The 25,042-nt window shown below is 38.3% G+C and overlaps 1 protein-coding gene across 3 annotated transcripts in view; it reads left to right on the forward strand.

Moving 5' to 3' along the window:
* GAS2L3 (growth arrest specific 2 like 3) overlaps nt 1-6,254 on the forward strand; it is a 55,408-nt gene extending 49,154 nt beyond the window's left edge. For all 3 annotated transcript variants that reach the window (XM_050746807.1, XM_050746805.1, XM_050746806.1), the window contains one exon: nt 1,270-6,254. In XM_050746807.1, coding sequence (XP_050602764.1) covers nt 1,270-2,595 — 1,326 coding nt within the window. In that variant the 3' untranslated portion in view covers nt 2,596-6,254. The remainder of the gene's footprint in view (nt 1-1,269) is intronic.
* The last annotated feature ends 18,788 nt before the right edge of the window (nt 6,255-25,042 follow it).

Here is a 25,042-nt window from a genome sequence, read left to right on the forward strand (position 1 = left end):
CAGCAAACAACTAACTTCAGGATAGCTAAGATTATTTAGACAGTGAATATAATAGGGGAAAAATCCTTGTATACCTCAAGGAACTTATTTCTCAAATTTTCTTAGAAAAAGGAATTTTCCATCATAAGAAGAAAAAACAAAGCATCTAATAAGATTGAGTATCCATAGTAAAAAAAAAAAAAAAAAAGAACTGTACAGTTTATAATAATACAAGCCTTGGACATTAAACAGAAAATATTTTTCTCATTGACACAGAATCAGTATGTATACCAGTATGCTGATACATATTTTCATTTCCCTCCTTTGTCCTATCTACAGTTGATTAATTGTTCCTTTTGCTGGTAAGGAGATTGAAATTTCACCTGTTCATCATCCTTTCCACTTCTCGTACAGAAGCTGGCTTATTTCCAATTTAGGAAAATAATATAAAAGTATTTAAAAATATAATTTCACCATCCATATTTTCTTCTATTTCACGTATTATTATTACGTCCTCAGCCCCACCTAGCTCATACAGAAACATTTACATGCATTTTCTTTTAATTAGCTTTCTGTTTTAAAGCAGTATGATGTGGTAGTACACAGAGCATAGGACTTAGAGTTAAAATTTGTGGGTAATCTCATACAGTTGTGCAGATTTGCCTGCTGAATGGACAGGGCCCTAAAACCCAACTTGAGATATATTGGCAGAGCCAGGATATCTTATTTTTAGGATGCAAGTTATATGTAAATACCTTTGTTACAAATAGGAAGATTTTTTTTTTTTTTTGAGACAGAGTCTCGCTCTGTCGCCCAGGCTGGAATGCAGTGGCGCGATCTCGGCTCACTGCAAGCTCTGCCTCCCGGATTCACGCCATTCTCCTGCCTCAGCCTCCCGAGTAGCTGGGACTACAGGCGCCCGCCACCAGGCCCAGCTAATTTTTTATATTTTTAGTAGAGACGGGGTTTCACCTTGTTAGCCAGGATCGTCTCGATCTCCTGACCTCATGATCCGTCCTCCTCGGCCTCCCAAAGTGCTGGGATTACAGGCGTGAGCCACCGCGCCCGGCCCACAAATAGGAAGATTTTGTATCGTTAGTTGCATAATTCGATGTGAGTTAAATTTATTATATTAATAACGAGAAAGAAACTGTCAATTTGTAGTGAGGCTGTTGGCAAATGCTCTGAATTCCATAGATCACAGACATCACATATTGTAACTGCTAATGAATTGTAACTGTAAATCTCACAGTATTACAGCTTTACTTTTTATTTTCCTTTTGGGGGCAGATGCTTCATGGAAAACATGTCATGGTTCGCGTTGGTGGAGGCTGGGATACTCTTCAAGGATTTTTGCTTAAATATGACCCCTGTCGAATATTACAGTTTGCCACACTGGAACAAAAAATTTTAGCATTTCAAAAAGGAGTTTCTAATGAAAGTGTACCTGATTCGCCCGCCAGAACACCTCAGCCTCCTGAAATGAATCCTTTGTCAGCAGTTAACATGTTTCAGAAACAAAATTCAAAACCCAGCATGCCAGTTCGTATTCCAAAAAGCAAGGAAAAACAGGGACGTCCACCAGGTGCATTGGTGCCACCATCTTCACTGAAAGGAGGTAATCTGGGCCCTATGTCAGTCCGTTCTAAATTGCCAAATTCTCCCACAGCATCGTCTCATCCCAAGCTCAAGTCTTCAAGAGGCATAACAAAGAAACCGCAGCCTCCTTCAAACAATGCATCTTCACTTGCTTCATTAAATCCAGTAGGTAAAAATACTTCTTCACCAGCTTTACCAAGAACTGCACCTTGTATATCTGAGTCACCAAGAAAATGTATTGCATCCCCCAGTACCCCTAAGGCCAAGGTTATTCCAGCCCAGAATTCAACAGATCTGCCTGAGTCCACACTTTTGCCAAATAAGTGTTCTGGAAAAACTCAACCTAAGTATTTGAAACATAATCATATTTCTTCCAGAGATAGTGCAGTATTTCACTTAGCTGCACATTCAAATTCATCCTCAAAGTGTCCTAAGCTACCTAAAGCAAATACACCTGTAAGACCTAAACCTTCTTTCCAGTCCTCTGCAAAAATGACAAAATCCAGTTCCAAAAACATAGCCACGGGTCTAGGAACACAGTCTCAACCATCCGATGGTGCCCCACAAGCAAGGCCAGTCCCAGCACAGAAACTTAAATCGGCCTTGAATTTAAATCAGCCAGTTTCCGTGTCCTCAGTTTCTCCTGGAAAAGCTACACAGAAATCAAAAGATAAGAATATAGTTTCAGTTACCAAAAAGCAGCCTCAGAATAAAAGTACTTTTCAGAAGACAGAACCCAGCTCCTCGAAGTCTCCTGGCCGAACCCCACTGTCCATCGTGAGCCTTCCCCAGTCTTCTACCAAAACACAAACTGCGCCGAAGGCAGCACAGACTGTCGCTAAGGGCCAGCATTCAACTAAAGGGCCTCCCAAAAGTGGCAAAACCCCAGCTTCAACCAGGAAACCACCCTTATCTGTTAAGGATGCAGATAGTGGAGATAAAAAACCTACTGCAAAGAAAAAGGAAGATGATGACCATTATTTCGTCATGACCGGAAGTAAGAAACCTAGAAAATAAATACATAGTCATTATAAAAAAAGAGAAAAAGAAGAGTGAATGTGTCAGCTTCACATCTTAAAAGTTTCTCCTGTTTGTGTCTGTGTAAATAGGTGCAGACACTAAGGATAGTGAGGATGGAGGTTGGGATGAGGAAAGGGTTCATCAGAATTCACATGTCTGAATTCAGAAGGAGCCCTTCTGAAGCAAACAGTTGTAAAATCACTGCAAGGTTTTTATTAATAAGAGACATGTATATGATTTTCAGTCTATAGCATCTTTGTTAACATCTGCCTGTTGCAGGAAATGTAAAAGTTACTTAACACTACAAGAATTTTAACAATAGTTGCTCTATTTTTGAATATGTATTAAATATGGAGTTCATATACCTGCTAATATCAACGATGGTGCTCTTACTATTAGGTCATTGCATTTTGGTTTAAAAACAAACAAACAAAAAAAAACAACGGTTTGGCACTTGTCCCACAAAAGGCATCTAATTTAATGTTCTGATCAGAATTGCCTGATCCAACAATACTAAGTCATGACTGCTGCTGACTAGCTTGGCATTACTCTGTGTTAGGTAGAATTCTTATTATTTATTTTTTTTAAGCTTTCCAAATCGGAAGGAACTGATTGTTTCACGTGGCTTATATTTACATTGGTAATATTTTGTCAGCAATATTTTTGGTAAAAAAAAAAAACACAAAAAAACAGCAAATTAACTTACTGAAGTATAAACAAACGTTAACAATTTTTTATATTATCTATAAAAACTTAGACACCTTATATTTCACATGTTGTGCAATGTGACGGGAAACTGGTTTAGTAGCTTTTAGCATATTAAAAATAATTTTTATAATGTAATTTCCTATAAGTGCAAATCTGACATTTTACATTACAATAATGTGAAACATCAGAATTATGTTTTAACAACTTTAAAATTAAGATGATACTGAAATAATTTAGTTATGCTATGTAAAAATTGTATCATGAAATTCTACCATGAAAAATTCTTTAAAAAATTAAAGAATTTTTCTCTAGATAGCATAATACCAATTTTAATTAATTTCTTCCAATTAGGTTAATTTTCTTTAATAAAGTTATGCTGCCTTCAGTTTTCCAATGGCAAGTAGACAAGATATGTTCAAGGTTTTCTGCACTGTAGGCACACACCCTCAAGAGGCATATCCCGATCATGTAATGACTGCATAAACTCCATCGACCTAAGGTGATACTTGTAAATAATTTATTTTTAAGGGACGGTGACTATTTAAAAATTGTTAATGTACTTTGAGAAGTTTTAAGAGTGTTTTTAATAACTTTACAGTATTGTCAGTTATAGGTTATTCAGTATTCAGGTTTGTGTTTCTCTGTTTTAAACTAAAATGTGTTTTCTAAAGAAAAATATAATAGTTTACACAAATGTACAATCATAGAGTAAGCATTTTAAGCTGGCTACTAATGTTCTATAGATTACAAAGCAAGAAAACTTTCCATAAAGATAAGTGATCTTTTGCCTGAAGAGTACAGATAAAAAACAAAGATGTGTGCAGGCAAAGATGAGTGCAAGGGAGAACTGATGCTTCTCTTCTTTAAAGAGACAGTCACCAAATACTTGGTTTAGCTCAACTGTTGACTTGGGCATTGAGAGAGATGATAGATACATCTTTGGAAAGTGAAGTCAATGTTCAAGAGGTGCTAGAAGCTTTACTTTTTAGTGATCAGAAATATTTAATGCATCTTTTCAGACAGGAAGAATTCTATCAAGTATTCCCTTATAAAACCAAATAACACTTCTTCATCAGTAACTTTTAGAACTTAAAGCAAAATGTTAATGGAATTGTAGTCAACCTATGAATCCTAGTAGATTTTACAATATGTAATTTATGTTGTTTACAGTATATAAACACTAAGGTTTGTGTTGAATGTGATCAGGAATAAAAGTATCCCACAGGCATCTGACAAAAATTCCAGAATTAACCAAAGAATTATTTATTTGAGGTTGGGCAATCCCAGCATTTTGGGAAGCCAAGGTGGGTGGATCACGAAGTCAAGAGTTTGAAACCAGCCTGACCAACATGGTGAAGCCTCTTCTCTAATAAAAATACAAAATTAGCTGGGCATGGTGGCACATGCCTGTAATCCCAGCTACTCAGGAGGCTGAGGCAGGAGAATCGCTTGAACCCAGGAGACGGAGGTTGCAGTGAGCTGAGATTGCACCACTGCACTCCAGCCTGGGCGACAGAGAGACTCCATCTCAAGAAAAAAGAAAAAAAAAGGTTTATTTGAATAATTGGAAGTCAGTTTATACAGTACTATTTTTCAACAGTAGGGAATTTCTCCAATTACATTCATGTTGAATGAATTTTTATTTATACGTAGCTTACCCTTCCAAAATAAAAGTGGGTTTTGTTTTGTTTTGGTGTTGTTTTGTTTTGTTTTGTTTTTTGAGATGGAGTTTCGCTCTTGTTGCCCGGACTGGAGTACAGTGGCACAATCTCAGCTCACTGCAACCTCTGCCTCCTGGGTTCAAGCGATTCTCCTGCCTTAGCCTCCTGAGTGGTTGGGGTTACAGGCATCCACCACCAGGCCCAGGTAATTTTTTTTTGTATTTTCAGTAGAGATGGAGTTTCACCATGTCGGTCAGGCTGATCTTGAACTGCTGACTGCAGGTGATCCACCTGCCTGGGCCTCCCAGAGTGCTGGGATTACAGGCATGAGCCATCACGCCTGTCGAAAAGTTTTGTTTGAATAAACAGTATCCGAAAGACAATTCGTTTCTTCAGATATATTTTGAAATTCTCCTAGAGAGCTAGTGTTTCTAATAATTTTCACAATTTAAAAACAGCTTTTACACTGTTGAAGCTGGGAAAACTTTCCATCTCTTCTTAATAGTGCAAGATATTGTAAATTCTTTTCTGTGTTTAATGTTTAATGAAATGAGTATTAAACTTAAATTACTGAAGTACCTGGGAGAAGTAATGATGTGTACTTTCAAAAAAATGGAAAATGTTTTTATTTGCTATAATTTGTTAACATGACTGATACGTAAAATTAAACTTTGGAGCACAATGAAATGCCGCTTATTTTTACCTTGTTTGGGCTTAAAGTAGGTATTTAACATTTATGTCTTCAAAATGCCTTGATAAATTAGATAATCTCTGACTTTACTGTCCATATGGAGTTTGCCATTCTTTATGGATAAGAGAATTTAAGGAAAAATTACTGTTCTTTCTTCAGTCTTTTTATATCTATCTGACTTAAAATCTGTTACTTTATTAAAAGGCTTCAACAGGTTGTTAGGATGTATTCTTACATGTAAGAATAGGATGTATTCTTACATGTAAGAATAGGATGTATTCTTACATGTAAGAATAGGATGTATTCTTACATGTAAGAATAGGATGTATTCTTACATGTAAGAATAGGATGTATTCTTACATGTAAGAATAGGATGTATTCTTACATGTAAGAATAGGATGTATTCTTACATGTAAGAATAGGATGTATTCTTACATGTAAGAATAGGATGTATTCTTACATGTAAGAATAGGATGTATTCTTACATCCTAACAACCTGTTAGGTTCACATAATGACCCCATTTGAATCCAAATTTGTGTATCTTCTTTTCTTATGCCAGCAGTATTTGTATACTGTTTTAACTTACGTTTGTTCTCTTGAGTATTAAAATTTAAACATATATACCAAGGTCTCAGTTTCTTTTTTGGAGTATTCTGAATACACTCTGATCACTTAATTCATGTTGGAAATTGCATATAGGAAGCATTCATAATTTGAGAAGAATACTATTTAAAATGCTTTCTTTATATTTGTGGAATTTATTTCACTGCACCCAGGAGATTATAAGGCTTTGTCATTAATCAACAGTATTTCTTCCCCAAGTTGCTGTATATGCTGGATGTTTGTTCCAGAAAGACCAGACTCAACGTTTAATAATCTTTGAGATAATAGAGATAATTTGTTGGTTATCAAGGTAGAATTCTATAGATCATACAAGCATCATGTTCACCAAAGATGACTGATAGTAGGAATTTCCAATTTTCAATTCCTGTAATCCTGTTTTAATTTCACACTTTGATACAGTGAATATATTCTTGCATACTCATCTTTTTCCTACATTCATGACCAGAGCAATTATAAAAAGCAGTTAATTCCATATATATTTCCTGTGACGTTTCCAAAAAAGGAAAGAAAAACAGCTTAGACAAAATTTTAATTATATTTTCCTAACCCTTTGTGAATGTAAAATTTTATAACCTAAAATTCATTTTATGAAATTTTGGGTAACATTGGGAAAGTTATTTATTTATTTATTTATTTATTTATTTATTGTTATTGAGACGGAGTCTAGCTCTGTCACCCAGGCTGGAGTGCGATGGCACAATCTCGGCTCACTGCAACCTCTACTCCCCAGGTTCAAGTGATTCTCCTGTCTCAGCCTCCCCAGTAGCTGGGGTTAGAGGCGTGTGCCATCACGCCTGGCTAATTTTTTGTGTTTTAGTAGAGATGGGGTTTCACCATGTTGCCCAGGCTGGTCTCGAACTCCTGAGCTCAAGCAATCCACCCACCTCGGCCTCCCAAAGTGCTAGGATTACAGGCGTGAGCCTCCGTGCCCAGCCTGGGAAAATATTTAAAATGTGCCAGTAAGTCTGAAAATATAAAGGCACACATTTTATTAAATTTAAGCTGTTTTCTTACACTGTTTTGTTCTTGTAGAAAAACACAGTAAGACTTGAGGAAATAGTACATGCAAAGATTTGGTTATAAGGATATTAATTATAGAAAATATTGGTATAGCTATAAAATAGTCATTAAAAACATTGTAGACGATGACTTATCTTAAAAGTAGTACATATGGTGATGAAGTGGTTTGTTTTGAGAAACTGCAGTGATAAAACATTATTACATAATACTTCTTCTGCATTCAGCCAGGAATAGCACAGTACTTGTTACATCGTATATGGGCTCAATAAAGGTTATCTATTAACCTCTTGTGGGCAGTCTTTTAGTGTTTCATATCATACATTAATATGATTTTCTTAAATTACTTTAGGTAAATTATTGGAATGAACAAATAGAATGAATTAGAGTTGCGTATGACTGTTGACTTCTAGTAGTGAAATGTGGCAGTGTTAAAACTCTAGTAATCTACTCAAACCATCATTTTTATTAATACCTACTGATTTCTATTCTGGAAGTAGAGGAATAAGTCATATTCAAGAACCTTGGATTTATATAGCACTTTGCAAGTCACAAAATACTTGTAATTACATAATATGCAATCTTTCCAACAATTCCATGAGATGGGTATTATCATTAGAATGTAAGCACCAGGAAGGTAAGAATTACATCTGTTTTGTTTACCACTGTGCTTCCAAAGCCCAAACCAGTCCCTGGCACTTGGTAGGCATTCAGTAACTCTTTGTTAATAAATGAATGAACTCCCTTTTTACAGATGAGGAAACTAAGGCTCAAGAAAGTTGTTAGTCAATTTAAAAATACCTACTGGGATAGATTAATTGGATTTTATTTAAAGGATGATTTTTTTAAAGCTGTTTATACTTTTCCACAAAGTTGTTGAGTTGTTCTCCATGTTAATATCCAGAAATAGGACTTATGTAGCATATTTAAAAAACATCTGGAATATCACCTCTCGCTTTTTATTTCTTGGGAAAATCTTTGTTTTTGAATTACCCTTTATTAAATATTGTAAACTTGAAGATTTAGAGATTAGCATATTCTTATATCTTCTAGTTTAATATTTATAAATCACTGTGTACAAAGCATTGTTCTTGGAACAGTGAAATATTGCATTCAGTCCCAGGACAATACAGTAAAGGTGCTCTGTAAATATTTGGTGGATAAATGAACGAGAAAAAAATCTAGCACAAAATGCTTATGCAGTATTGGCAATTAAAATAAATTTTCTGACAGTGCAATGGAAATAGACATTGATCAAAGTTACTGTAAGTAACCCTAGAACCTCCTTTAAAAAAAAAAAAAAAAGTTTAAAAATAAATGATTGTCCACTGAGCAGGTTTCATATGCTTCGCCCAAAAGAAAAAAAAATGTAAATTTCTCTCACATAGCCTTGAAGATGTGATACAAAGTTGTATTATGTAGATCCCTTTAATAATTCATTGCACCATGTTAGACATGCCGGAGTCTAATGACTAATGGTTGAATAATAGGTTCACCTGTGGTGTGTATTGGAAGGAGAGTGAAATGTGACATTTAAAATTTTTTTTTTTTTTGAGACAGAGTCTCGCTCTGTCGCCCAGGTTGGAGTGCAGTGGCCAGATCTCTGCTCACTGCAAGCTCCGCCTCCTGGGTTTACACCATTCTCCTGCCTCAGCCTCCTGAGTAGCTGGGACTACAGGCGCCCGCCACCTCGCCCGGCTAGTTTTTTGTATTTTTTAGTAGAGATGGGGTTTCACTGTGTTAGCCAGGATGGTCTCGATCTCCTGACCTCGTGATCCGCCCGCCTCGGCCTCCCAAAGTGCTGGGATTACAGGCTTGAGCCACCGCGCCAGGCCTAAAATTTTTATTTGAATCCCAAGCACCGAAATTAAATGAAGGCAAGCGTCTTCAAACAGCAATTTGCAGTAGTTTCTGTTTACCCTAAGCATCAGAAAAAGTATCTTTTGAAGTGTGAGTGCGTGAAGCCCCAGGACTCCTTACAGGTAAGGGGGAAAAAAAATCAACCCTGCTGAGAATTATAGTCTTTGAAATCTATGAGGCTCAATGGGGAAGTTAAGTGAGAATAGTTTGGAATCCTAAGGGGATATGCCAGCGGATAGGAGCCAGTCATTGTTCCTTTGACTTTACCCATTATTTTCCCCCATCCCAACTCTTCACCTGGCACAGTTATCCTTCATGTCTCAGCTTAAATATCACTTACTCAGAAGCCTCCAGACCCTCCAAGCTTGGGTTGGGTGCCTCCAACCTTACATTTTTTTCATCATTGCATTGCATCTAACACTAATTTCCCATTATCTAAATCTCTCACCAAACCTAGAATGGGAACTGTCTCACTTGTTCACAGTTTCACCCCCTGTGTTTAGCACAGTGGCCAGATGTTTGTGGAAGGAAGGAAGGAAATGTACTTTTACTGATAAGAAATAAGCCATCAATATGTGTAAAGAGAACCTCTAGCTTGATTTTGTTGACCCACCTACAGTGCAGGGAGTTTCCCTGAGAAAATGGCATGGTGGAGTTTGAAGAGGCCAGTAGACATAACCTGTTTTACTTTTAGAGAGGAGAGGAGGGAGGAGGAAAAGAGGGCAGTTATGAGAGGCCTTAAAGTTACGGATTTCTTTTGTTGCATTAACATCTAGAGATTGTAGTATTTTTACAGAAGAGATGTTGGAAACGTCCCAATTTATTGTCTAGGTTTTTTAAATTTTAAAATATTTATTTTCAGGGTCGTGAGAGGCTACTCAGAGCATAACACTGACATAGACTAGCAAGGGTCCTGCCACCACCCAAGTTAATCCTCACAGGGAACAGAGGAGGAAACTCAATCTGTTAGTTTTATTTATTTAAAACCAATCTCTGAGCAGCAGAATAAAGTCAAAATAATCGAGGTAGTCATCCCAGGGCGTGATGGGAGTCATCCCAGGTGCTAGCCCCTTCAACAGGTCCTCGATGTACTGAGTCTAGCACAGTAGATTCCTTTTATTATCTGTATTTATGATTGGTTCTAAAGCAGTCTACTTGGCCACAATGCAGTAAGACATCATTCATTTGCTCATTTAGCAAACAAGCTCTCTGAGAACCTACTCTGATATCAAGTGTCTACTCAGACACTAAGTTAGGTGCTAGGGATATTGCGATAAGCCCAATTACTGCTCTTAAAGTGATTACAAGCTTCATTCCAGCGTTGCCTTTTTTTTTTTTTTTTAATGTGATGTTCTTTTTGACTGTAGCCTACTCACTTCTTTCTTTGTGATATATTTCACTCATGGGATAAAATACCTCCATGAGAACAGCTTGTGTTTTCCCATATTGCTTCAGATTGGGAGCCCATAAAAATTAAAAATGAAAAAAGAAACTGATATTTGTGTCTCTGCCTCAAGAACAAGAGTCATTTACTGCTAAGAGTTGTTACTCAGAAAATACAATAGTGAGAATCAAGTCCTAAACCAGTGACTGAAAACACGAAATCTGAGCTTTCTCTGGGTAAGCCATTAGTTTAAAAATAAACTCACATCTCTAATACAAGAATGCTTTTCTAACTCTCTAAAATATTTCCTGTGCCACTAGGGATTGATTCCACCCTGCTCCCTCCACTAAGCTCTACCTCGGTCTTAACAAATAAACCATGATAACAGAGATGAAATCTCAAACCAGCTTCCTGTGTGATGGGCTGGTCTCCCTACAGCCATTTCAATTACATAAGAGGACCACAGCTTTGAGCAGGTGCTCCCTGTGATTCAACGTTTGTGTCTTGTCCCGCTGCTCCAGCAGATGACAGAGGAAACTTGTTCTGTAAAATACATTGCTATGAATCACAGAACACCTTCCAGACCTTTGCATCCACCTGGCTGGCCTTTAGCCCAAGAGACCCAAAGACATTCTAGAAAGATCTAGTGTGTTTATTTCAGCTCTTATGGTTGCAAGAAGCAGAGAGTCCCTTTAGCTTTCTTGAATAGTGTGTTGGTTTATGAATACATGCAACCAAAAGGATAACAAGAATCCAGTAGCAACCCAGAAATATGTGTACACTGAGTCTTACAGAAGCTGGAATTAGAATCATTCAGAAGTCTAGGACTCTAGAGACAAGTAATCTTGTAGCAGGACAAGCTGCAGACAAAACCCCTCAGACACCAACTTAAAGAAGGAAAAGCTTTATTCGGCTGGGAGCTTCAGCAAGACTCGTCTCCAACAACCGAGCTCCCCAGGTGAGCAATTCCTTCCCTTTTAAGGGCTCACAACTCTAAGGGGGTCCACGTGAGAGGGTCATAGTCGATTGCGCAAGCAGCGGGTACATGACTGGGAGCTGCATGCACTGGTAATTAGAACGGAATAGAACAGGACAGGGATCTTCACAGTGCTTTTCCTGTGCAAATAACCGATTAGGTCAGGGGTCGTTCTTTAACTACCAGGCCCAGGGTGTGGTGCTGGGCTGTCTGCTTGTGAATTTCATTTCTGCCTTTTAGTTTTCACTTCTTCTTTCTTTGGAGGCAGAAATTGGGCATAAGACAATATGAGGGGTGGTCTCCTCCCTTAATCTCATCTCCCTTTCTATAGCCTGAGTTCCCAACTCTTTGCTCTGGTGCTCTGCCATGAATATACTGTTGCCAATGTCCCAGTTTCTGCTCTGCTTTCTGTGTTTTCTTGCATCTTCACAAAAATAAAACAAAACAAAAAAACCCTGTCGATATCATTTGCCAGTCTAAGGTCTTAATAGAGAATCTGATTGTCTTAATCACCATTGTGTCTTTTGGGGAGAGCATTTTGCTCTAGCCACTGCCTAGGTCACCAGTCAACCAATGAACTGGCTACCTTTAGATCACAGATTTTGACCAATTCGTGTGTGAATGGTCACATGGTCTGGAGCATGGCTACCTTAGCACAAGGGTGAGAATAGCTTGGCTGACTTGTCTTAGCAGAAGCTGCAGCCCAGCAGTTTTCCCTAAAAATCCGGGCATGATTGATTTGTGTAGTGCTCTTGGAAAACAAGTCCAGAATTCAGTTGAATTTTGTCTGAGCTACCTAGGGAGGTCATTTATATTAAGGGACCATCAGTTTCCAGCATTGACCTTTTAGGTCATTGAGACCACTGTGATGGAGATGTGTCCCCTGGACCCTCCCAAGTTCAAACCTGTATTTTGGTGGCTAGAAATGTTTAAATATATGAATTTTTCTGAGGATGAGCATCTATAATGTCCAAATCAGCAAAATTGTAGTTTTTTCTTGGATTCTTGAGAATCACCTCCCTAAATGGACTCACAATGGGACTTTCCAAAGCCCTTTTTCTGAGTAGGAGATAAAAATGTTCCAGAAGTTCACTTCTCAATTTCAAGAGGTGCTATCTCAATGCTTACACTGCATTGTCAAAACAAGCTACAGCAATGTTATCAGTTCCTTAATACTAGCAGTAAAACCAGTGCTTGGGAATCATGTAAATAAAACAATGGATTGGTTAACTTTTTCTGTTGGTGGTTTTAGTATTTTGTAGACATGGTCTGAGGTGCTCACAGTTTATTTTATGAGACACACTTATTTCTATCCATGAAATTCTGTCTCAACATGACTTCCAATGACTCCTTGAAACAGCTTTTACCTGTCTTGACTGTTTTTCCCTCCTAAGAAATTTCTGTTAGATGAAAGGGCACAACTGTGTAAGTTAAAGATGATTTTTATTTAACCCCCAAGCTGTGAAACCAGTAGAGATGTTAAATATATTCACTGCTTACCATGCCCATTTGCTTCCTAGCACAGCAGGACTTTGCTTTTCCTTGCAATTCTTCCTTGTTTAAATAACTGCAAAAAGAAGCCATTTGCAGATTTTACCCCCATATTTAGAGCTTCTTTCTAAACCCTGAAGGGGTTCTGAGATTGCACTTAATTAGAACCCACTTTGTGCCAGACACTGTGCTAAGTTCTTTACATGTAGCAACTGATTTAATTTTTACCAATCTATAAGGTACTATTATTATAATCCCCATTTTATGGATGAGGAAACAGGCACTGAGAAACTTTTTCCATTCCTCTGCTTTTTGAAGAAGATCTGACGCTAAGTCATCTCAAACAAATACTTGATCATGAGCTATTTAGCTTTCTCCAGAAGTGATGCCACTGGTCAGAAGAATATGCTGGTGATGCTGGTCACGAATGACTCAGGTGTGTTGGCCATGTCCCCAGGGTGCCTGGTTTGTGCCATGCCGGCGTACACAGATACACACAGCCCTTGGCCTCTCCCAGAGCAAGGACAACCAACTATATCCTCTCTCACATCTTCAATTTCTCTCTTCCCAGCTTTTCCTTAGTCCTAAAAACATGCTGAAGTCTTCACTTGCTTGCTTTCTTCTTTTTCTCCCTGCTCCCTCACGTGCAAGTTACTGCCATGTATTGGTCAGGCTGGGCTAGGCTTTTGCAGAAACGATAAACGATCTTTGTGCCTTGTGGCAATAAAGGTTACGTCTCGCTCATGCTAGATGTCCATCAGGGTCACCTGGGGCTCTGCACATCGTAGTTGCTCAGAGACCCAGGCTGATGGAAACTTTGTCTTGACAAGTGCTTTGGCAATTGATTACCATGACACGGAGAAGTGGGGGATGCGAACAGTCAACCCCTTCTTTTTGACACTCCTTTCTTGCTCCTCCCGCCATAGTTTTTCTGATTCTTCTCATGAGTCTCTGATCCCTAACTCCTGTTTTCTGACTTTTCTTCTTCCTCTGCCCTTTCCATGTAGCTCTTTCTTAAGAACTATCTCTTGGCCCTCTTCTCTCCTAATAGATATCCTCTCTTGGCATGTCTTCCAAACTGTGGTTTCCAGTAAGATTTCTGTGTGAATAATTTCCAGATCTTTATTTTCATCTCTATTTCCCTGAGCCCCAATTTCACTGTCAACAGCCATCAGTCTTCAAATCTATCTAAAACGGAATTTTCATCTCTACCAAATCTACATTTCCTCCTGGCTCTCCTATTTCTGTTGACTCCTGTCCTGTCCCGACATTGAAACTCAAACTATTTTAGAATGTGTCTCAAATCCATCCCCTTCTCTGTTACTGACCATGTTCATGGCCTCCTCACCTCTCTCCTGGAAGACAATAGCTTCCTAATAGCTCTTTGACCACACTTTCAACTTTTCTAAATGGTTCAGGGCTACACACTGTACAATGCTAGGAAGCACCATTCACAATGTATTCTAGGGTAATGGTGCCCCCTGGAGTTGTGCAGTGGAGTAGCTCTGCAGACCCCACCCAACTGACCTTACATAGCTCAAGTTGAATCCTGACGCTCCACTGCTCAAAAACTTCCTTGGTTTCCCATTCCAACCTGAACGAAGGCCACATGCCTTGGCTCTGTCTCCTACAGGTCACGATGGAAGTCACCCTCCCTCTTCTGAAATTCCACATCTCTCCTACACCAAGTAGCACTTTCTATCCTGCATTTTAATGATTTAAGAATACTCTTACCTCCTCGATGTGTGAAAATTTACTTCTTACTTGAGAAGTTAAATTAATAAAGATTCATTTGTTGCAAATGATAGGAAAACACAAGAGAAATGGCTTACCTTTAAAAAGATAATGTATTGGCTCACATCAATGAGCCTTGCAGAGAGTACATCCTACTGCTTGAGGCATAGCTGGATGTGGACTTACCCCACATCCTCGGGATTCTCTCTTTCTCTTTCCATTTGAGGAAGCTGAAACCATAACAGGCCTGTCTGGGACAGCTGGAGCCAAGGCTGCCACAGTAGTGAGAGCAGAAGGAGCACACTCTCACTTCTCCCTTTTCCTCTCTTCCAGTGGCCCACTGGTGCCTTCCACTGGCTGACCCTAGAGTCTGGGACATGCAGCTGTGCAACTCAGAGCAGAGCAGATCACGGGAACGAAAGGAGTGGGTATGAGGGCAAACAAGCAACCACAAGCACGAATACCTTTCTCCAACTCTCACAGCAGTAAGTGGTGGAGCCTGGCCTTGAACCCATAGCTGGGGCTTTGAATCCTGCCCCTCCATGCAGCAAGTAGGCATGAAAATACATTTCAGCCTGAGGCATCTGAGTGAGCTAAGGCCAGCTGGGAAACTCTGGAAGGTGTATGGAAATAGAGAGTTTCTTTGGGCTGCCGTGTTAAGGTGCTTACAGAAGAACAATGGCAAATAGAAGTCCACATTGCATAAAGCCTACAGGACTGGGCTGGAGTTTGGTTTTTGTTCAGGATGCAAAAGGGAAGTTATCAAAAGAAAAGGAAAAGTTAAGGTAAGTTATAGTTATAAAAGTGTCAGAAACAGGAAAAAAAATACTTGGACTCACCTCAAATAAAATCAAGATACAAAATGAAATAATTCTAAAGAGCAAAAACTACAATACCATAAAGAGTTGATTTGTTTCCTGATTTTTGTATGGTTGCCATCTTGGATACTGATAACAGAAATTAGGAATGAACATTCCTTTATTCCTTCAAGTGAAAACCTACTATGAGCTGGGGACTGTGTGGGAGTTTTAGAGGATGTCAACATGAACCATTTGTTGAGTTTTTCTAATATTTCCCTTGTCTTTTGAAGTGCAGGGGAGTGCCCCATGTCATGACCTTTTGTCTGAAAAGAGATCTGAGGCATACAAAAAGTACATTGAAAGGTTGTTCACTTTGTATTCTATGTGTGGTTTTAATCTCAAGGTTATATGCTCTGGCTGGCTTTGTCTGAAGTTAAATGGCCTGACTTGCAAATAATATTGATGGAATGTGCATAAAAAAAGAAGTGACCACAAGGACAGAAAATGTCTCTGGGTGAGGGCGGTAAACTGGGAGATTTTTACATGTTTCTTGGGGTAAGACTGACTAGTTCTAAGCCCCTTGATGCTTTTATTTTTAAAATCACAAACTGATAATACTTGCCACTTAATCATATCATTCACATCTTCTATAATTCAGATGCTTTAACTAAATGTCTGATTCTGAATCATACAGTAGGCATATCACAAAGGAACACTGTATGTTATATAAACTGGACATCTGCAGATGGCTAACTTTATCATTTTGAATCAAGAAGCAGCGAGTTAGCATATATGTATCCCTAGGTAGTTGAAAAATTTAGTCCAACCTCCCCCATAACCTAAAACTTAGATAACCCATTTATTTATTTATTTAACATTTATTTAGCACCTGCTATCTTCCATGAATTTAACAGAGATTTATTAATTGCCTATATGTATTCAGCTATGCCTGATGGTGAACAAAATAAAGATGGGTTGACCCCTCATGGAGCTTACGCTCTAATGGAAGTGGCATCTACACCTGTGGTTTGGTGCAGATTGTGCTGTGAAAAACCTCACTGTTTAGCAGAGAAGACAGACTTACAGTCAGCACAGCTGCAAACACAATGTGATGAGTGCATGAAAGTGTGCTTTGGGAATGAGTGGTGATCTCTGAGTGCCCAGGCAAGGCTTTTCCAAGAAGCGAATGCAATAGCTGGACCAGGAAAGAAGAAACGGAGCTTCTGGACGTTTGGAGAAATGCATTTTAAGTTGAAGGAGTGACAGGATGCTGAGATATGGAAATGGGAAACAGCATTCCGTTTGGAATGTGTGCTCTGAGGGTGTGGGAACAGTGGTCAAAGCTAAGTCATGCAGAGCCTTGTGGGCCACGTGATGGAGTTTGGGTTTTATTGGGAGGCATATGGAGGTAATTGATGAATGTGAAACAGAGGAATGACATGAATGGGTGTGCCCCTTAAGAAACCATCTACCAGCACTGAGACTCCAGGAACTGCGATCAGCGTAACTTGGCCATTCTCTGTGGGCGTTGGGGGGTGTTGTATGTGTATGAGGGAGGAGTCTAGGAGGCTCTCACACTTCTGTCTGTTTGCAGCAGCCTCTATTTGACCTCCAGACTCCAGACTTTTCATACTAAACACATTATGCAGGCCACAACCAGGTCTATCTTCTTTGAACAGATCTTTTGCCATGTAGCATCTTCACTCCAAAATTTTGAGGTTTTTTTTCCCCAAGATGGAGTCTCACCCTGTCGCCCAGGCTGGAGTGCAGTGGTGCAATCTCAGCTCACTGCAACCTCCCTCTCCCTGGTTCAAGTGATTCTCCTGCCTCAGCCTGCCAAGTAGCTGGGACTGCAGGTGCGGGCCACCACACCCAGCTAATTTTTGTATTTTTAGTAGAGACAGGGTTTCACTGTGTTAGCCAGGATAGTCTCGATCTCCTGACCTCATGATCCACCCTCCTCGGCCTCTCAAAGTGCTGGGATTATAGGCATGAGCTACCGCACCTGACCAATTTTGAGTGTTTCTTACACCGCAAATGTGAATTTTTGAACTTCCTTTGAAAGATCTTCATTGAGTCTTAAAATCCCCTACTCACCCGAACACTCCTTTTCTCACTGTTAAACAAACATTCTGTCCTCTTCCATCTCAGTGCCCTTGCTATCTTCTTGCTAGGTATCCTAAGTGCACCATCCTCCAAGACTAGTTTAAGCCTCATCACCTTTATGCAGTCTTCTGACCACTTCATGCCTACCTGATCCACTGTATCCTCATCTACTGTAGCTTGGAGCTAAGTGCCTGACACTAGACTATAATAAGCTTCTCCAGGCAAAGAATTTTTGTCTATTTTGTCCACTGCTATATTCACACACTAAGAATAGTGCTTGGAAGGTAGTAGGTATTTGACAAACATTTGCTGAATGAATGACTATGAAGTCCTTTATAAAAATGTAACAAATAAAACACTATCAAGAATAAAACACTTAATGAATCTGATCATGCATTGAGTCAACAAGCATGTACTGAGTGAATGCTATGTGACAAGCATTGTGATAGCTTCCGGGTATTCAAAAAATAATTAGACTTGGAGTTCATCCTCAGAAAGTTCATAGTGAGAACAAAATCATTGTCCTACAGAATCAAATTCTGGTGAATATTTACATTTTCACACACATTAAAAATCAGTAGGGAACAATATAACCAGTACATTTTTGTCAAAAAGAAAACAAGAATTTCATGTCCTTTAGATTTCAACATTTTAAAAGTCTGATAATACCAAAACTTGGTGAAGATGGGTAGTAACAACAACCCTCAAACATGGCTAGTAGGAAGGAAAATTAGATGCTTTCTAATTTTGGGATGCTTTCTTAGTTATTTAGTAAAGGTGAAGACGTGTGTACAAGACAATCCAGCAATTTCAGTCCTACATAGAGAAACTCTCAGATGTGTGCACATGGAGACATTACAATCATGCTAATTACAGCACTGTTTAAAATGAACAGCTAGAAACAACCGAGATGTCCCATCAATAGCAAAAGGGATAAGTAAATTACGGTTGTATCCAAACAATTGAATCTTCTGGAAGCGAAAATAAATAAACTTGAGCTACAATTATTCACATAACTCAATCTCATAAATATATTGAATAAAAAAAAACAAATTGTAGAATGATAATTTAGCAAGATCCTAATTCTGCAAAGTGTAAACATAGAAAATAATACAATATGTTATTTGTGGCTTGATATATATGTAATAAAAGTAAGAAATATGCCTGATAGGGTGCCTAAACATCCAGGTTTGCCTAGGACCTTCCCTGTTTTAGCACAGAAATTCCTGTATCTCGGGAAACTCCTCAGTCCCAGACAAATCAGGACAGTTGGTCACCTTACCTGAAAAAGGTAAACACTAAGCCTAGAATGGTGGCTACTTCTTGGGGAAGTGAAGGAAATGGGACTGAACAAGGTTATACTGAGTATAGTTCAGCTGAATTTGTAATGTTCTATTTCTTAAGTTGGATTATGAGTATGTAAGTGAGACAATTCAATGCAGTCAGATTGGGAACACAGATCCAATAGAGTAAAAATAAATTAGAAAAAAAAGGGTATCTCAAAGCAGTTATTTATCCATGAACTTAACCGGTTATGGAGAAAGGACGATCATTTCATCTTTCACCATAACCTAAAAACTGCCAAGAGTAAGAGCCACCTCATCTGAGATGTTTCTTTGAGTATTTCTCCCTCCCCTCTCACCACCATCCCCTCTCAGTCCTTTCACCTATATAAGGATTGCAGAGCTTCTTCTGGAAATACACACACAGACACAGACACACAGACACACACACACATACACAAAAAAAAAAACACACGCACTAGGCACTCAGAGCCAACATTCATACAGTAGTTTCCTGAACTACCTGTAAATATCCCTTGTCTCTCTTGTCTTTCTTAACCAAGTTCCCTGAGGGCAGGCTCTGCTTGACACTACCTTCACATTCTGCTGGCAGGAAGGGGAGTGCTCCAGAGCCAGGGCCCTGGAAATACTTTACATCGTGATTTCACCACTCACTGACTCTGTGACCTTGGGAAATTAACCACACCTCAATGTCCTCAACTATAACATGAGGATAGCACTCCTTATAAGGCAGATATGAGGACCAAGTAAGAAAATGCTTCTAAAACATTGAGTGTGATGCTTGGGAAATATGCTGAGCCTAATATGGTTGATTGGTAAAATTTTAAATAATTAAAAACAGTAATTCTAAGGTACAGGAACAAAATATATTAAATACATATTTCAATACCATGCAAATTATTTTAAACTGTGATATAGGATTAAAATAAATCTAGTGAGGAAAGGCAGGAGGAATAAGCTTCACATTCTCACCCAACCATCTGTAGAAATATTAAAATTAGAACATTTTTATGACAGAGAATTGTCATGTTTGTTGAACTGAATTGTGAAAAAAAAATGGTCAGGTTCTGTTTAATGTAACGATTCCTATGAGACTAATTAAAGTCTGAAACTCTGTTTCTTTTTTTGGAAGCCATGTCTGCTTAAAATGAGCTCTAATTGTCCCTATTTACACACTGACTGCAGAGTGCCCATCCTGCAGCAGACAACTCTGTAATTAGCTCCATTCAAGAACAAAGCAGTGACCATCTTTCAGCTGCTTTCTGGCTTTTGAGCTTAGGAAGCAAAGAAGAGTTTTTTTGGCTCCCTTGCAAAATGGAATTTAAATCTGCCACAAGCAATCAGTTGCAAGAATGATAATTGCACAGTTTGTTACAATTGATTTATACAGGCCCCAGGAAAGAATGAAGATCTCCTGACTAAAATTGTCAAATGAATAATTAATGATATGTGAAATTTTCCTTCCTTGGGATTTTACTGGCTGCATCTAGAATAAACCGGTAATGCTGACCTATTACTCATGCACTGTATAAACCAGCTGATATTTTGGGACTGTCTGTCAATCACTCTCATAGATATCATCCTCCTGAATAGTCGCCATGATCTGCTTCATATTCAACATTCTGCACTTTTCAGATGAAGAACTTTCAATGAAAAAAATTAATTGAATTACAACTTGTAAAAGAACAAATGCAAAGGTTAAAATTTTGCTACTGAGTCCACAAAACTTTTAAGCATCACCTAAATCTTTTACAAAGGAGCATGTGAACCAGATTAGTGCCCCTGCTCCCCCACAACACACACACGTGCACATGCACATTCAGCTTAGAGGAAATGGAATGATTCCACTTGGGTGTGTCATATACAACTATCTATTTTATCTATTTTGCTTGTTTAACCCCATCTATAAGTCTTTTTTTATTATGTGAATTTAACCCATCTACATTTATTGTGATTACTGATGTATTTGAACTATCTGCCATCTTACTCTGTTTCTATTTTGTTTGTCTTTTGCTTCTTTTTTCTTCTTGCCTTCTGTTTTCTTCTTTCTCCTTTTTCTTTTCAACAGTTTGCAAACATTCCATTTCTATCATTTCAATGGTTACATTAAAAAGGTTAATACACATACAAAATGCAACTCTTAAATGAAACAAGGAACTTAGCATGCTTGTTTTCTCTTTCAACCCCACCCACTACCATCTTTTCATATTATTATTATCTAGAATGTCAGGTCGCTCTTGTCTTTAAATAAGAAAAAATAATTATTCCTATTTTTTGCAGCCCATAATTATTTCTATTTTATAGTCAGTAATTGTATCCTTCCCCTTTTTCAAGGATTTCTTTATCTTCCTTTAGTAATTCTGTGGGAGAAGATCTTTGGATAATAAACTAGGTTAGTCTTTGCATGAAGATGTCCATTTCATCCTCACTTTTAAAAATATATGCTTGCCTTTGTGAATAGGAAGTCTCATCACATGATACAAAATTCAAGTAAGCTAAATGTTGTCTCAGTTGGATATAGAATTCTAGATTGAATACTGCTTTCTTGAGGCATGAATATCACTATATTTTTTCTGGCATCCACTTTTACTGATTAGAAATTTTCCTTCAGCCTGATTGTCACTTATTGTGGTTTTTCTCTGGTGGCTTTTAAGAATCTTCTCATTCTTCTTGATGTTCTGGTTATTGTATTCTACAAGGTGCTTAGAGTGGAAATTTTTTAAAAAGTTGTCCTGCTTGGCACTTGATGTACCTTTTTACCCTGAAGACTCAGGTCAGACTATAACAATCTGTCTTTCATGTCTCTAAACTTCATTTTCATATTTTCTGCCACTTTATTTCTCTGGCTGTTTTGGGTGATGGCCTGACTTTCAATCATTAATTCTTTCTTTAACTAAATCCAGTCAACTGCATTCAGACTTTCCAGGATTTTTTTTTATTGGTACCTTTTTATAATTCATTGTTCTCCATTATAACCTCCATTGTTGGATATTCTGTCTTTCAAGATTTTAAACATAGTTCAAAGTCCTTTGGGGATTCCTGTATTTCTATTTCTTTGGCTATAAAATGTCCTCTATTTGTTGGGTTTGTTGGATCTCTTTCACAGATTTGGATTAACTCATGAATTGTTAAGCCTGTGGCCTCAGTCCTCACTTATTACTTGGAGGACTCTTTAAAATCATGACTATAGATTTTTAAATGCAAAAGTATATAAGCTATTATTTTGATGTATCTGGGCTAGAAAAAAGTTCCATGTGCTCTTATTTCTTCATTGTGACTGGAAATTAGCTACTTTGATTTAAAAAGTAAAAGTCTGAAAGAAAAAAATAAAGCAGAAAAATATATCAAATATGTTTGGATAAAGTTAAATAGAACACAATGAAAAAATTCACGTATAGATTATAGTTCTAGGACATTTTTATATAAACTTGAGTTTCTCTCTTTGGTTGGATGAGATGTATTTAAATGCAGTGTTTCTCTGAAGATAATTAATTGTGAATTATGAAATCACTCACTTTTTTTTTAATTCAACAAACATTTATTCAATGCCTCTGCACAGAACTGTACTAAGTATAGTTATACAAAGACCAGCAGGCCCTAGTTTTTTCATCTGTAAAATGGTGTTAGGATATTCCATGCAAGGTGGTTGTAAAGAGCAGATATGAAGACTATAAATTGCCTAGCAGAATTCCTGGCACATTGTAGGCATCTAATAACTGCAATAGTTATTCTCTTTGTCATTATGGATATTGTGTGAGTTTTGAACATAAACAGGTAAACAGATATTGAAACACACAAACACTTTTAAGACACAATGAAGGGACTGATCAACTGTGCTTGTGATGGCTGGGAAGTCTTTGTATAGTAGAAGACATTTGAACTGGGTCCTGAAGATTGAGTAGGAGTTTGCTAAATGGAAAGTGTAGGGGAAGTGGAAAACCATATTCAAAGACATGGACACTTGACAGTTGTATTGTATTCCGGGAACGGAAATTGTATTGTATTTCGGGAATTGAAAATACTCAGGATGTGTGGAAGATGTGGGGTGAGTAGAAGCAGGGAAAATGTGTTTGAAGAAGGTAGGCAGAGTTCAAGAAAAGAGGGAGGGACATTTCAGTTAGATGCTGCAACAGTTTGGAGGAGAGATGATGAGGGATGCAAGTCAACAAAGATTGTAGGAGTGAAGAGATGGGAGAAGACTTCAAAACAGTTGGGAGATAAAATATACAGTACTTGACATGATAGAATGTGGAAGTTCGAATGCCAATGAAACCACAGCTGTTAGATGTGGGCAAGTGACTTAACCTCTGTGGGCATTTACTTCCTCAATTGTAAACTGGAAATAAAAATAGGACGTACTTCATGGGGTTGTAGTAACGATTAAGAAAGACAAGATCTGTACAGCATTTTTAAAAGCACCTAACTCATAGAAAGTTTCAGTAAATAACTATGTGAGATGTGGAGGGTGCTGGAGGAGTCAGCAATGAAGGCCAGGTTTCTAGCTTAGCAACTGAGAGGTGGCTGCTGCTGCTACTCATGGAGACAGGGACCTCAGAGGAGGAACAAGTTTGCCTCCGAGGTCCTGCCTATCAATTAGGAAGAATCAAGCTATTGTTAAGGGTCAGCTGGAACAGGCCTCCAAGGAGCTAGGCATCTCCTTTCTTAGACAAACCAGTTCAGAGCTTTCATCTGTACCATGGCTGTGCGCAAGCCGAATACACAATACAGGGAGCGAAATGTAGGGCCTAAGATGGAAGTGTCCAGGAGGTCCTCGGGGAATCTCTGGTCACCTTACAGCTGTAATGAGAACTGTACAGAAGGTGGCTGAAAAAAAAATAGGAGCATTTTAGGAAGCAAGACTAAAAATAGCTATGCTCTGTTTGGAAGCTGAGAGGAAGAAACCATCCACTAAAGGATCAAACTCCTGATCTTAAAATTTTCATTTAGGGTTTGTGTAAGTTTCCATTTGCTAATATCATGCCCTCATGTTCAACAGTTTTTTAGGCCATAATATGTCATGTCACCCTGTAATGAAATAATACAGCCCTGTATTATTATTAATACAAGAATTAATGAATTAATAATACAAAAATGATTATCTTATATTATTATTCTTGATGGACAAGAAGAGATATTATTATCTCCATTTTACAGATGAGAAAACTGAGGCTCAGGGAGATATTATTTGCTGAAGTCCTCATAGCCAGAAAATAAGGCAGAATCAGGACAAGTGACAAATATTTTGATTTCTGGTTCCTTTCTATTTCCCTTTCTCGTTATTGCTTCTTGACGTGCATCTTATTCATGGGGAACCCTTCTTCCTGTCTCATGATGCCTCTTTCCTATGAAGAACAGTCAGTCAGTTTAATTCCTGGCCCCATTCCCTTTTCTCAGTCCATCCCAGGGAGGTAGTAACTTCCTTGATTGGTAAACTTTGGAAGAATTTCACACTTTTTTCCCTCATGGAAGGAGATTGTCTGACCAGAGAGAAATTCTACTCTGCTCTTCAATTCTAAAAGGTAAGGGGATAGGAGAGCTTTTCTGATTCATTTCTGCCTGGAATTTGGTACTTAAATCTCCTAATCATGTCAGCAGGCTCATTCGGTTAGTACCCTAAACTTTGCCCTTCCACCTAGCTTCTGTAATGAATAACGTTGTTATTTTGGTTTCTATCTTTAGTCATTAGTTTATTTCCCAACTTGCTCAGAACCTGGACAGAGAAGGGTCCTATTTATTGGGGATTCCCTTGGAGACCTCCTACATATCTGCAATACTCTAGAGAGTTTAGAAACAAGAATGAAGTATGAGTTCAAACAATCATGGCCAGATATGACAATAACCACAGGAAATGTTACATGACTCAGAAAATATGTTAGACATGGCAAAGGAAAATATCTTGGGCCCCCAAAATCACTAAGCTAAAGAGAGAATTCAAGCTGGGAACTGCTTAGGGCACCTGCCTCCCATTCTATTGAAAGTTTTCCCTGTGCGCACTGAGATAAACGCATGTCTGATTGCTTCCTTTGGAAAGGCTAATCAGAAACTCAAAAGAATGCAGTGGTTTGTCTCTCACCTATCTGTGACCTG

This window comes from Macaca thibetana, chromosome 11 (assembly GCF_024542745.1).
Source record: "Macaca thibetana thibetana isolate TM-01 chromosome 11, ASM2454274v1, whole genome shotgun sequence".
NCBI lineage: Eukaryota > Metazoa > Chordata > Mammalia > Primates > Cercopithecidae > Macaca > Macaca thibetana.